Source organism: Micropterus salmoides, unplaced genomic scaffold, assembly GCF_014851395.1.
Source record: "Micropterus salmoides isolate LMB-PRFRI ecotype aquatic unplaced genomic scaffold, ASM1485139v1 Ms_hic_scaffold_468, whole genome shotgun sequence".
Classification (NCBI taxonomy): Eukaryota; Metazoa; Chordata; class Actinopteri; order Centrarchiformes; family Centrarchidae; genus Micropterus; species Micropterus salmoides.
Window position 1 is genome coordinate 1 of NW_024044128.1, and position 14,195 is coordinate 14,195.

The window sequence follows — 14,195 nt, forward strand, 5'->3', positions numbered from 1 at the left end:
TTCTCCTTTTTGCTTTAATCTCTCATTCAAGTACGTTTTGGTTTAAAATACCATTATAATGATATCTTCAAAGGTTATCATTCATCCGGGTCTTAGTAATCCAAGGAAGGCTAAAATCAGGGAGACAACTGGACTTGGTTGAGGATACTCAAAGACGTTTCGTCCCTCATCTAAGAAAGGGGCGAACTGCTTCGAGTCTCTATAACCAAGTCCAGTTGCTCTTGATCTTAACCTTCCTTGGATTATCATGATATATCATGCAGTATGTTAGATTGTCATGGCTAATGTACAACACAATGGAGCACAGATAAGAGATAATCTGCTTTACTTAATCACTAATAACAAAATAATAATAAAAAAAAGGGAAACCATAACTTGTTAATTAATTGTACTTCTGCCTCAACATCAACATTATCAATGCTGGTTTGCTGAAAACAGCTGCCTACTGCTGCTAGAAATGGGTGCTGTACTGAACCAAACAGTAAATGTGCCTCAAAACTAAAACTTTTTTATTTACCCACAGAGCTGATAGTAGTAGGGCAGCAGCAGTAATTGTATCATGTACCTCCATGATGCTTCGTATCAGAATACTCAGTATGTAGGTCTTCAGCAGCGCTCCCTTCAGACGGATTCGACCTGCTGATGGACCTTCGCTTTTCTCATTTCCTTCAACCTCCTCTCCTTCCCTCCCCTGTTTTCTCCTCCCCTCCTCTCCTCCTCTCCTCCTCCTCCTCCCGTCACCTCCTCCTGGGTCCTCCTCCCTCCCTCCCCCTCCTCTCTGCTGCTCCTCTTCTCCTCTCTGCGAACAGTGTGCATGGCGTGGCCCATGTAGATCAGACTTGGAGTGGACACAAACACAATCTGGAGCACCTGGGAGGAGACGAGCAAGATTTGTAATTAAAACCAGTTGAATTAAAATTAAATGACGAAGCTAACAAGTTTGAGGCAATTTACCATTTCTAAAAGACTATGCATCACTGCTAACCACGTAAAAACACACCATAAATATGAAGATTAATTGCATTCTTACTGCTCCCAGATTCAACTATGATAATGTGTGATATGTCTTGCAAATTTGTTTTGTTTCCCATGCCCCAATTTCAACTTGCAGGACTCTGAATATCCATTCAAACTGGTCTTTCATGTTTCAATTAGAGGGAGATTTGCCTTTCAGTGCATCCAGTTTAGTATGTTGGTCACTGCAATGGTAATGCTGGTACAAGCAGGCGTGCTAACATCTGAGACTTCTCACATCTTCTCCATGACCCATGTTCTATAATATGATTAGGTTATGTAAAAGACTTCACAAATCTAGATGGTAGAGTTTCCTTAAATGCAACATCAGTCCTTGCTTGCATCTGCAGAAGCGCATAAAGAAAAGGGTGTAATATTAGCTGTGATATAAAAAAACAAGGACCCAGCAGCTGCAAGTTAATTTTCTGTACTGAAATAAAAGGAAAGCTTAAAACTTGTGGCATACTTTAAACATTGGTAAGCAACACCATAAAGTAAATGCGACTTGTAGCCTTTTCCCACATCATTTTATCTCGTATTCATCACATGACGTTAGGTTGTGTTTATTACCCAGTATCGTATATGTGCGATAGGGAAAGCTTGATCGTAACAAACGTTCTCGCAACCCGGCTGTTCAGTGTCACAGTCAAAATCTTCCTGTTCGTCTCCCCATGATGACTCGGCAGCAGTACCGAGCACCAGGATACGGAAATAAACAGGATGGTCAGCCACACCTGTGGAGAGAAAAACAGCAAATAAGATATTTATAACATATATAAAAATAAATATCAAGCCATCAGAAACAATAATATGGATACTGTACAGAACTAATGAGGTAATGAGGATTTTTGAAAATGCCATAAAAAGGTTTTGTCTACATGACTGAATGACTAAATTACATGTTGCTCACGCATTTTGTTTCAGTACTCAAGGATAATAAAGTTTAAATTAAATAAAAAATAATGTGTGAGGAGAAATTATAATAGAAGCATTACTTTAAGATAATATGAACAGGTATTGGGGTATTTTTGAGGCAGTTACATAAAACATTTTGTTGTTATTTTAGATTATTTTAAAGCTTAATGATTTTTTCTAGGGATGTACAATGTAAACAAACATACCCATGCTAACATAAACTTCTGCTTATTATTAAATTAGACAATGGGTCAGGATGCTCAAAATAAAAACATGATGATTTTAGAAATATACTACTGTATTATTTGAGTATGTTTTATTTTGAGTATGTTTATGTCTGTTTATCTTTTTTCCCAGCATGTCCAGAGGAAGTCACTCTGGTGCCGCGCTGGCTGGTATACAGTATGTGCAGTGTGTACATGTACGGTCTGTTTGTGTGTCATACCTTGCCGACAGAGGTAGAGTGCTCTTGTACCTCCTCCAAGAAGTTTCCCAGCAGGCTCCAGTCTGCCATGACCGATCACAGGCTCAGCTCAGATTTATTCTCAGCAGTCACTTTGCAGGTAAGAGACTCACCTGAGGAACAGACAGCACACACAGGTGTCATGTCTGCAGCAGGGTCAGGTGGCTCATTTGTTGACAGAGACAAATATGTACGAGACTTCAGCCAAAGAAAATGTTACAGCGCTCTCCACCCTTACATACTGCTGCACCAATGTATATCTCAAATTGTTTATTATGTTCAATAAATGTTGGGACTTATTTGTGTAAAACTATTCTACATAGATTATGCATCTATTTTTGCCTATCCACGATCTACTTTTGCTTCGGTTAGTTATTTCCCACATTTTCCAGAATGCCAAAACTCAGATAGTGTGAAAACGTGTTCCTTAGATAAAGCAAACAGCCACCTTTAAACATACAGAACCTGTTAGCTTGTTGCATTGAACGTTATATCTGTTTTGATAGAATATCAATGTCACTAAAACTCACACACAGACCTCTGGATTTATTTTTTAAATTTACATTAAAATGTTTTGTTATTCTTAAAGGGCTGCACAATAAGAAGATATACAAGATGTGAGATATTGTGACTGCAGTATGTTATATAGACTTAAGCATACAGTTAGAAGCATAAGTAGAAATCTAAGAGCTTTCGTAGAAAACTCTTTTAACTAAGATCAATTGTTAGCAGGAAACGCCCAGATCAGTGTGGACTGATAAGGAGACAGTAATGTTCTTTAAATGAATGAGGAAGAGTAGGAGGACGCGGAGCAAGAGTAGAGCGGAGGAGGAGGAGGTGAAGAAAGAGGTGAGAACAAGAATCTCTGGCTTGTCCTAGACCAAAGACAGGACACTGAGGCAGAAAATTTGTTACTTAGCCAACAAGTATCATGAGATACCATCTCAAAGACCAAAACCATAAAAAACTGGCTAAGATCTGTGGCTTTGTTGGCCCCCCCTCTTATGCCTGCACTGACTCTTGTCTTGCATTAATAATAAAGTAATAAAGTGCCACTTTTTTCTCATAAATGTAAGACTTTAATTTCAGAATGTGTTTTTTCTTCAGATTATTGCCCCATATCCGCCTGCACAAAACCACGATGGCCCTAATATGCAGTCATAAAACACACATAAATTCACTTTTTCTTTTGCCAATGATCTGAAAATTCATAAAATATTTGCACTAAATTTGGATGGAAACACCACTGAAGAACACAGTTTGTTCTGGTTGTTGCTGCAACCTGACTGCTTGGTGTCTGATGGTGGTTAGCAAGTGTGTGTAGTGTGTGTTATATTATCTTGACCCCGTGACCCTCTCTCCACCCTGGCCTCGACCCCATTAATAAAAATGTCTGCGCCCATGTCTTAGTTTAGCTTCATACTCGGTTCCCACACTTCCCTCCGTCTGTCTCTGGGGAAGGAAAACTAGACGTCGACTGTAAACCACACATAGTCTGTCCTTCTCTCTGTCACTGTGGATATGTGGGTATGTTTATGTATGCTGTGTGTACTACTACTGTTTTCCTCCTCTGTAAAACACAAATAAGACCAGAAGTCTGAAGCTTGGCTAGCAGTCCCTAAAGAGGCTTTGGTGTTCATTAGAACCAGAAGTGAAGTTAAAAAAGTTTTTGTCCAGGGAGTAAGTGCTCGCTGAAGAACAAGAAAGTAAATTTCCCGGTAATCTGACTGCATGACACGTTCCAGTGATGTTGTGTTTTGTAATAATGACTCAGTAAGAGGTAATTTCCTCATAACTTTGATGTAGAGTTATAAAAAAGAGACTAAAAGGTTACATGTATTGCATTGTTACTTATTATTACAGAAAATCTCCTCCTCCCCCGCAATTCTCCCTGTAAGACAGCTGAAAGTCAATGCAAAGGTTTTTTAAGAAGTCTTCGCCCTGACACCAAAAGCACATGTTGTTCCCATTTATGTTTTAGATAGTTGTAAGTTAATAAAAAAATTATTTTTTTCATCTTTATTTAAGTCCCTTGAGATAAATTATCTCTTGGCCAGAATAGCAGCGTGGGGTAGATTATTAAGAGGAGAAAGAAAGGCACACAAGAGAACTGCATCTCTAGATATTTTTAGTGTGATCGGATGAATATTGTTGCCACTTTTGTTCTTTGGGTTATCTAGTGAACAACTCACAACTAAAAAGTATACACTGTTCCAGTGTATACTTTTTAAAAGGCATATAAAGATGCTCTGCTTTGAATACTAATGTGTGTCTGAGCTTTTTTTTCCACAACAAAGTTCAATAATCTTGTTACAAATTCTCTAAATGACATCCACTCGTTCTCCCTCGTGGACAAATATCCAGAATCTATGAATATGCCAACACGTCCTCATACCAAATGTCAAAATAGCTTAATTGTCAAGTGTTCTTAAACGACATCTATGTCCGTTGGAAAGTTGGTTTGGGTTAAATAAATACATCACGTGACATAAGTAAAGTTAGTCACATGAGGTGAGTCATCTACAAAATGTTATTAACATGTCATCTTTGACTTTCTTCTATACAGGACTCGAACATCGTTCTCCTGAGTGAAAGTCCTTAGCTAACTTGACACATCCGTCCACCCCACCACCCTCTTTGTTGCTCTTTATACTACGTCACCTGACTTCTTCTGCCACTGGAGGTTGCGGCCTACCAGAAATTGCAAATAGGGGTCATAATAAGCTATATAATAATTGATAATTGATATAACACCTCTTTGGTGTTGTATATATGATGCTTTGGCAATCTTGTTGTTACACATTCATGCCAATAAAGCTAATTTGAAGTGAATTGAATTGAATTAATAAACAACTTACATGGCCGTTTTTGAGGTGACGATGGGCTGAATATGGAAATATTGCCTGTTTGAAAAGTTTAGCTGCTGCACGCCAGATGTCTCCTACTTCACTGAAAGTTCATTTTCATATCTGCACAGCAGGTTTTAAGTTTCCACATGACACTTGTGTAAGTTGCATACTGGATCCTGATTGGCTTGCAGAATTGTAATGTGACAAAGTCCTGCTCGTACAGCCATGTCTTAAATTGAAATTTTAGTTGAGCACAGAGAAACGTTCCTCCTTCAGCAGATGCGTATCTGCACATGCATCATTCTGTACAGTGAAGCTCAAACATCCAGTGGATCAACAACAAGCCAAACACATGTTTATGGTGGGGCCGCACATGTGACTGATCGCTGATCTATATCATTAATAGATAACTTCAACTTGTATTTTTTTAACTGTAGGATTCAATTATTAAAGTCTGTTTCAGAAGACTCATGGTTCAAACGGTCCTAATTTCAAATAAAAAGCTATGAACAAGACTAAAACGAACTTTGCCTGTGGGGAAAAAAAGACATTAAACCATTGATAGTCCCTTATTTATTAAATGTCCCTTAAATGCCCCTCCCTTCCTGTTTTTGTAAAACCCAATAGCTTTGAACAAACTGGTGTGTGTGTATATTTGTGTGTATTTATGTCTTTCACAAGTGCTCCCAGCATCATTAATAACAATATTACTTCCTTGTATAGACTTTCGCCTGACCTTTGCAAACGTGTGTGTCCGTGTTTGTGTGTATGTGTGCCTATTACCCAGCACTCAGCATTGTTCTGCATCCTGTCTTGATAACGGGCGAACACACACACCCAAAGATCCTCTGCTGGTTTACAATAATAAATGATAAACCGTTAGACCTGAGGATGTTTTTAGTCTGATAATAAACAGTATTTATAACTTACACTATATATATTTTACAAGGTATTAATAGGTCAACATGATAACAAATGTGTTCACATTAATCAAAAAGCCTTTTTTTTCACTGATTCCTGAAACATTTACAAATAACATTTGTTTGGTTTATTTATATTTTGTTTTTCCCCTCATGCTAAGAAGTTTGGAAGGAAATAATCTTAACACAAGTTTGAAGAACTTTAGACATTATTTGCCAGAATACGGCCTTATTAAATCATCTGTCTGCCTGTTTGTCACTGACACATCAGATATCGGATATCAGATATCGGAGGTGCACTTTGTTTATGATGACAGCGGCTGATTCCTGACCACAGCTACTCTGCCTGTTAAACCTGCGATGGTTTTCTTGTTTCTGCATTTAAATGTTAACACCTAACTTATAGGCCTAACATGGCTGTTTTGAGCACTTTCTCAAAATGCTTTTTGAGAAATGTCACAAATGTTAGTTTGAGTGGAGAGTTAGTTGTTTCCAGTGGTGGAGGAAGTATTCAGATCCTTTAATTAAGTAAAAGTACTCTGTAATACGACATTGTGAAAATACTACATTATAACAGTCCTGCAATTAAAACCTTACTTAAATAAAAGTACTCAGTAAAATATTCCCTGTCAGTGTTTCTCTGTTATATCTGATGTTTCTAGATTCATTTTCCTGCTGCATTAATGTCTAAGTTGCATTTACTGCAGCAGATGTTTGTTGTTGAGCTCGTTTAAACACTTTTATATGCTGTTGGGTAATTTAATCTACAGCAAAGCATCATATTCTATAAGATCAAATATTTTGTAATGTTGCTGTCTTGTGAGAAACACATATCTCTAAAAAGTGAACTTTTCATGAGCTCAGAAACAGCCCTGTTTCCAGCTTTGTGACGATGCATTTTTCCGCTGATCCAGGAGGGGTTCAAATTGTTTATTTAGCTTAAGAAGGAGGATGACTTCATCATAAACAAACTTTATCCTTTAGTTTATCAGAACGATTCTAATTCAAAATCACCAACTTTGGAGATACATGGTTTTCACAAGACAAGAGGGCTTTCGTTACTTTTTGTAATCTGGAAAGTAACAAAAGCCGGCAGACGAATGTGGTGAAGTAAAATGTACAATATCTGTCTCTGAGATGGTGTCGAGTAGAAGTATAAAGTAGCATAAAATAGAAAAATACTCAAGTACAAGTACCTCAAATTTGTACAGTAGTTGAGTAAATGTATTTAGTTCTACTATGACAGGGATGATTAATAAGGAAACTCAAAAATGGTGAAAGTTGAATCAAATTTAAATACTTGAAATTTGTGTTTAGTTGCCAAACTATTCAATGGTTGTGTTTAAGAATCTACCTGGTGGACGAATATACACACTTTACCTGATTTAGGAGTAAGAGGCAGGGAATCACAGTAGTCCTGAGAAAATCTTGACAAAGTTGGTAAAGCGGCTGCTCTCCTCTCCCTCAGGAGTTTTTACTGAGCTGCCTTTGAGCAAGGCATTTCTTCCCCTTCCAGTGAACCTCAGCGGCCAGCAGCCGAAGATAGAGGTGGTTGCACCGGTTCAAGTGTCTTCCAGTTGTTTTATGTGTATTAATGTCTTCCCCTAGTCGCAACTTTTGTGTGTTGCTGTCCAACTTAAGTTGAATGAAGAAGAACGGCTTCAAAAACACCGAAACAAACAGATGAACAAGTGTACAAAGAAATACAGTTGATTTGAAAGTGAGACAGGTGGTCCAGCAGCAGACAGATGACAGCAGTGTGTGTCCAGAGGTCTGAACTGAAATATGTGAGACTGTAGTTTGTACCAGCCTCTCTCTCCCTCTCTCTCTCCCTCTCTCTCCCTCCCTCCCTCCCTCTCTCTTTCTCCATCGCCTACATCTGCAGCAGAGGAAATGGGCCTGGTGCCTTGCTGCCTGCTATTCAACTCTTATGTATGTACGTGTGTGTGTGTTTGTGGTGTCTGGCATCTAAAGGAAGTCAGATATTGTATGAGGACACAATGGCTGCAGGTCCCAGTCCTGCATTCCTTCTCTCTCTGTCTCACTTCGTCTCTGTGTTCGGTCGCTTTGTCAGTGTGACTGAGAACCAACTTAAATTTAAAGTACCGGTAGGCTTGAACACTCTAAGTGCGAGAAAATAGATAAATAGAAAGTTCCCATATACATTTTGTCCAATTTTTAAACAAAGTTCCAAAAAAGTCAGCAAGCCAATCATCAAATAACTATTGTTTCCATCAACTTGTGCTGAATACAGATAATAATTCTAATAATATCGTATAATTTAAAGAGCAGCAACTCTTTTGTAACTCTTAGTAATTTGTGATCTTCATTGCTACATTTTACTTTAAGGAATAGTTTGACATTTCTGGAAGTATGCTTTTTCTTACCAAGAGTTAAATGAGTATGGAGGACTGATCCTGACAGATTAAGAAATAAATACAGAAATAATTAAATGCTCAATAAATAAATAAGCATCTGATTAAATGCTCAAAAAATAAAGTAAATAAATAAATGTAGGCAGTAATTAAATTATACAATGAGACATAAATGTATATATATTTTAATATTTATTTATTCACCTTTATAATAATTACCTTATTTATTTATTGTCCGTTATCATCTTCAACTTTTTTATTAATTACTTTTAAATGTATTTATTTATGTGTGTGTTTATTATTTTGTCTGTTTTATTCTTCCTTTGCATTTCTGCCCTATTTATTTCCCCAATGGTATTTATTTCTGCATGTCCTTTTTACTTTTCTCTATGCATTTCTGCCTCATTATGCAAATAAGGAGGGGCTGTGTGTCAAGTGATTAACTTCTCCCCTATTGGTGGACCAGTCAAACATCAGAGGACTCTACGTGCATACTTTAACAAGCTTGCTCCTCACACTCTGTCTAAAACAATGCCTGTATACCAGCTCACTGCTTATGACCTAAAATGTTGCACTGCTCCTTTAATATGAAATGTGTCATTACTTTTATGAATTTATTTATTTTTTTAGTTTGCATTATTGATTGGATACACAAGACATTTATAAAAATGACAAAATAACACGTGTCACTCTGCTGATATAGAAACAGAAGACGTATTGAAGACAAAAACGCTCATGATAAATAAATAAGACAAATGTAGGACTCTCCTTTTGGATTCAGCAGTACATAGACTAGATACTGTATACCTACACTGCACTTATGTGTTGTGTGTCCATTCACGTCTTTTAACACAAAATTCTAAATGGAAATATAAGGAGCATTGCTTCTGGCCTTTCTAACAAATACAATAGTCAGTTGATGATGTGGGAAGCCGGTAAGGGATCATGTCTTCCTGCTGTTTGTCAGGGCCCCTGCAGAGGCGTCATGGGAACAATTGTATTGTTATATACTTTTGGTATCCCACTTTTCTTTTTGCAATTTCACTGTAACTCAAGGTCAGTTCAATTCAACTCATAAATCTAAGCTAATTTATTTGTCTAACTGTAAATAAACAATACGTCAAATAAATTAATAATGCTACAAGTCATCTGAGTCACAGCAGACTGTGCAGTAAAGTGACAACCATCCGTGACCTCAGGATGACAGAGGGGTTAAATATAATAACCGAATTTAGCTCAAGGCTTCTTTTGTCAGCATGGAAGATGTCTTTTTTCTAGTGAACTTGTGATAGTGTCAAATGGAGACTGATTCCTCCAGGCGATTATTGTGTGCGTGTGTGTGTGTGTGTGTGTGTGTGTGTTGTAGTAAAGATCAGAGTTCCCCTTCAATTCATCTGAAACTGTGGTTACACCATGTGACACTTAAAACATGCTGGTGAACAACAATACTTAACCGGAGGCTCACAAGTTGGATCTTGAATAATCGACCTGACTGATTCAACACGGGTTCTTAAAAATGAGGTCAACCGCATATCCTGCATACAGGGTCACGGGGGACTGGAGCCAATCCCAGCTGACATCGGGTGAAAGGTGAGGTACATCCAGTACATCGCAGGGCCACACATAGACAAACAACCATGCACGCACGCACACCTAAGGACAATTTAGAGCCACCAGTTAACCTAGGCCACATGTCTTTGGACGGTGGGAGGAAGCCGGAGCACCCGGAGAGAACCCAAAGAGACGTACACGTAAACCAGTTGTTCTTAGTAAAAGGAAGTTGAATATTTGAAGGCGAGAGTTTCACCAACATCTACAAATGGAAAATGGGCTAGTGGGTGCTGCGTAAACAAATGAAAACAATATTATCAAAAGAGATCCCTCCTAAACGAGGGACTAACTACTGGGCAACAAAACAAAAGAAGTAGAAAATAAGACTTCTCTGCCTAAATAAGAACAAAACCAACACACTATGTGAGTTAGATAAAGGCGATAAAACAGTGGAAAGCTGCACCTTCCTTGAACTTTTTTTCATTTTCATTTCATTTTGGCAAAAGCCGTCTTTCACGCAACTCCAGACCTGAATCCCACTCTATCCTTCCTCTACCTGCCTTCCTGGATGGACAGAGCCTCAGAATCAAAATTGGCAGCCAGCTCACCTGTGGAAAACCCTTTGCAACACATTCTCACTCTCTTCTCGTCACATATGGACGCTTGGTCAAGACCCCTTGGCGTTGCGTTTTTAACGCACTAACGTCTAGAGCTCCGCAGTCCAGTTGGCGACAATACATATGTAATGTCTGGTTAAACTTTCAAAAAAAAGTAGTAGTTAACGTTGTAAAAAGTCTGGTTTAGACAACAAAACTACATGGTTAGGTTTAGTGCTGAAACAATTCATTGATTAAATCATTTTTGAATACTAAAAAGCATAGATCGCAAATTCTTTGCATTGAAACTCCTGCCTCTTTCTCATCTGTTCCAACAGACAAGCCATTAAGTTGGAACAAGACTATCCTTAGTCTTGAATCCTTATCAGTATTCCTTCACGATAAATAATGTTTATGACCTTCTCATCAAAGCTGAACTTTTAAACAGTAATTCATGCTTTTTACAAAGCCTGCACAATGTTGTGGTACTGATAAACAAGTCTAGTTCAAAACAGCTTCAGGTAATGGCAGCTTGTACCTTCCATCACAACAAAACTATATACATATATTGTATATTTCTATTTGTTCAATGACATCAAATTTCCAAATAAACTACCATGGAGTTATAAGAGGTACTTTCATAGGATGTTACTTCAGTTTACTAACTTACAGTTTTTTCCAACTGCTTCACACATTTTCAAAACCATGTCACCTTTTTTCAAAACTCTACACACAATTCCCACAACTGCTCACACAAAATGCAAAATGTCTCAAATGTCCTACACTGCATTCAAAATGTCACAAGCACATTCCAAAATGAAGCATTTGCATCAGATGGCAAACACTTTTTTCAAGATAGTAAGTTCTTTGATATACCATTTGCACACTGTTGTTCCAAATCTAAAGCACTTTTGTCTTTCATAGGCTTATGTGTACATTTCCATATAATGTTGTAGAGTGAAAGTAATCTGCTGACAGGTGAGTAGCATACAGGGAAAGCAAACCATAAACATATGTAAACCAAAAGTGTAAGTTTTACTTTTATTGCAACAAATGTATACTTATTTTACAATAATGTACTGTAGAAAGAATTTTTAATTTCTGAAGGTTCAAATTATGGACGCCAATGAAAAGCGACTCAAGTTGGGCTTAACTCTGAGTCCAGCTTCTCTCATGGTCAACCTGCTGTTGACCCCCCCCCCCCGCCCCTTGCTCTCTGTCCATCGTAGGCATCCATTGTTCAAAACAGGTAATCTGGCCAATGACCTATAGGTCTACTGTAAACTAAAGCAGTGATTGGTTAGTGATCAGTTAATGTTAGCGTTAGTGTTTGCACATGCAAGGAGTGGCTGTGTGACCTGGTGAATAAGTGTTGTTTTGATTTGTTGTGTTTTGGAAAGGAAAGCAAGTCACTTCCTGTTAGATTTTTGTGACTTAAGTAGAGAATTATGTGTAGTGTTTTAAAAAAGGGTTTTACGCAACTGAAAACTGCGTGAAAGGCTGAGAAATAGCTAATGGTTTTGGAGATTTGAGATGACATTTTGCTCTTTGAGTGAGAGGTTACAAAAATTGTGTGACATGTAAAGATTTTGTGTGTATCAAATGTTTTTATGTTTATGAAGTATATCATGGTGCTTCGCGCTGGCTGTACAATCCTGAAACATTAGTAATTTAGTCTTCAGTGAATTTAGAGTTTTTTGAGGTTCAAGTAATTTATCAAGCACAAATTACAACGTTATAACGTTCACTGGTTAGAACTTCAAGGACAAGAGGATTTGCTGCTTTTCTAGCAAAATTTATATCCTAAATACTTTTGTTGGGCATTTTAAGCATAAAATAATTCATGAAAAAACAACCAAAATATTAATTGATAATGAAAATTGTAAATTAGATTCAACCCAAGGGTTTGATCATCTCTTCTGAAAGAACCAGAGATTCAATGATGTAGAGACACGAGGAGAGCCTGAGCAGACCTTTCCTTCTTGTCATCATCTGTGTGTGTGTGTGTGTTTTCAGTGTGTCTTTGCATGTATCACACCTCTGTTATCATCTTGCATTAAGATCACAAGAAGAACGATAACATACCTTTCCTTAAAAGACACACACACGCGAATTATGTGCACACACACTGGCTGACCTCTCTGTGCTATTTTTAGGAAGTGCTCCATTGGTGTTACAGCGCACACCAGGAGGGTGGGTTTATCTGAACCTCAGCACCTCCTCTGACACACAGCTGACAGTCACACCAGAGAGAGAGAGAGAGAGAGCGAGGGAGCAAATGGGAAAAGTTTGAAGCTGAACTTGACCAAATTAAAACACTGAGAACATTTGTGTTCCCAAAGAGATCACTTTAAGATGATTGTATTTGTAAAGTTATCATGGCTGGATTACAAACTAGCAAAGAGGGCCCCAGATCTATAGGATCCGGAAAGCCTAAGATTCACTGGGTGTTAACTTGTTTTGTTACAAATATCAGTAAAATAACAACTTAGTCAACCTGCATTATTACCTGATGCTGTGGCTCTTTCTTGCAGAGGAGCAATAAGCCCTTAAACTTTCTGTTTATGTTGTAGATTTGTGGTCTAAAAATAATTTTATGAAAAATACTACAGATGAATTTACAGACAGAAAACTTGGGGCCAGGCAGCATTATTCCAGCTAATACTTAAATTGCATGTATGCAACATGGTGACCCTGTCCTCTGCTGGTCACAGTGTAGCATTACAACAGAGCCAACGTGCTGTTGGAGGCAGATGTTATTGACCATCTGCTGAGATTTGCATCCACCTCTTTTCAAAGCATATATGAATGTTAACTTACTCTCACGGTGAGAAACAGGTATAGAAGATAAGGTGACTACTGAGGAAGTGAGCTAAAAGTACGTAATAAAAATACATAGGCTAATAGGCTACATGCAATACTTGTTATAAAAACATAAAATACTTACAAAATACATAATAATTACACATTACTTAATAGAATACTATTAACTGAAATTACTAATAAATTTCAATTTTTAAATTAGTTTTATTTATGATATTATATTAAGTTTAATTATTATTGCTTTGTTGTTATGTGAAGTGTGGAAAGCTGCTCTTCAACTGGATGACTGTGTTATGGGTCACTCAGGAATTTGAATTTTAAAAATAAGCTTCTTTATTTTATCCTTTTGTAATAAAAAGTTGGCAGTTTGGATCATTCAGGTCCTAACAACACAATCTAAACATGAAGAGGTTTTTGCACAGTAATCATGTATTTTTTGTCACTAATAATTTCACCTCGTTGTCTCCCCTCGGCTGTTGCAAATGTTGTCTGAACATGTCAGCTGGTCGCGTGCCTTTAACTTATCATTCTTCAAGAAGGCAGCTCGTGTGTTTGTGTTTGTGTCTGGATGCTGAGTTTTGTGTGTGTGTGTTTCAGAGGCTGCATGGAGGAGGGAGGTGGGGGAGGAGGGGTGACTCTGGACAGCTGGTCTTCTTTCTCTCCCAACATCCCTCCTCCTCCTCTTTCTT

General features: G+C 37.8%; 1 protein-coding gene across 1 annotated transcript; it reads right to left on the bottom strand.

Annotated features, from left to right (window-relative positions):
- Nucleotides 1-565: 565 nt before the first annotated feature.
- Nucleotides 566-7,697, bottom strand: LOC119888016 (gap junction alpha-4 protein-like; the record flags this gene model as incomplete). Its single annotated transcript, XM_038698503.1, is given in 6 exon segments — nt 566-777; nt 780-870; nt 1,585-1,727; nt 1,730-1,748; nt 2,375-2,505; nt 7,542-7,697. Coding segments are annotated over 5 exon segments (534 nt in total), but the record flags the coding sequence as incomplete, so codon positions are not given.
- Between the last annotated feature and the right edge of the window lie 6,498 nt (nt 7,698-14,195).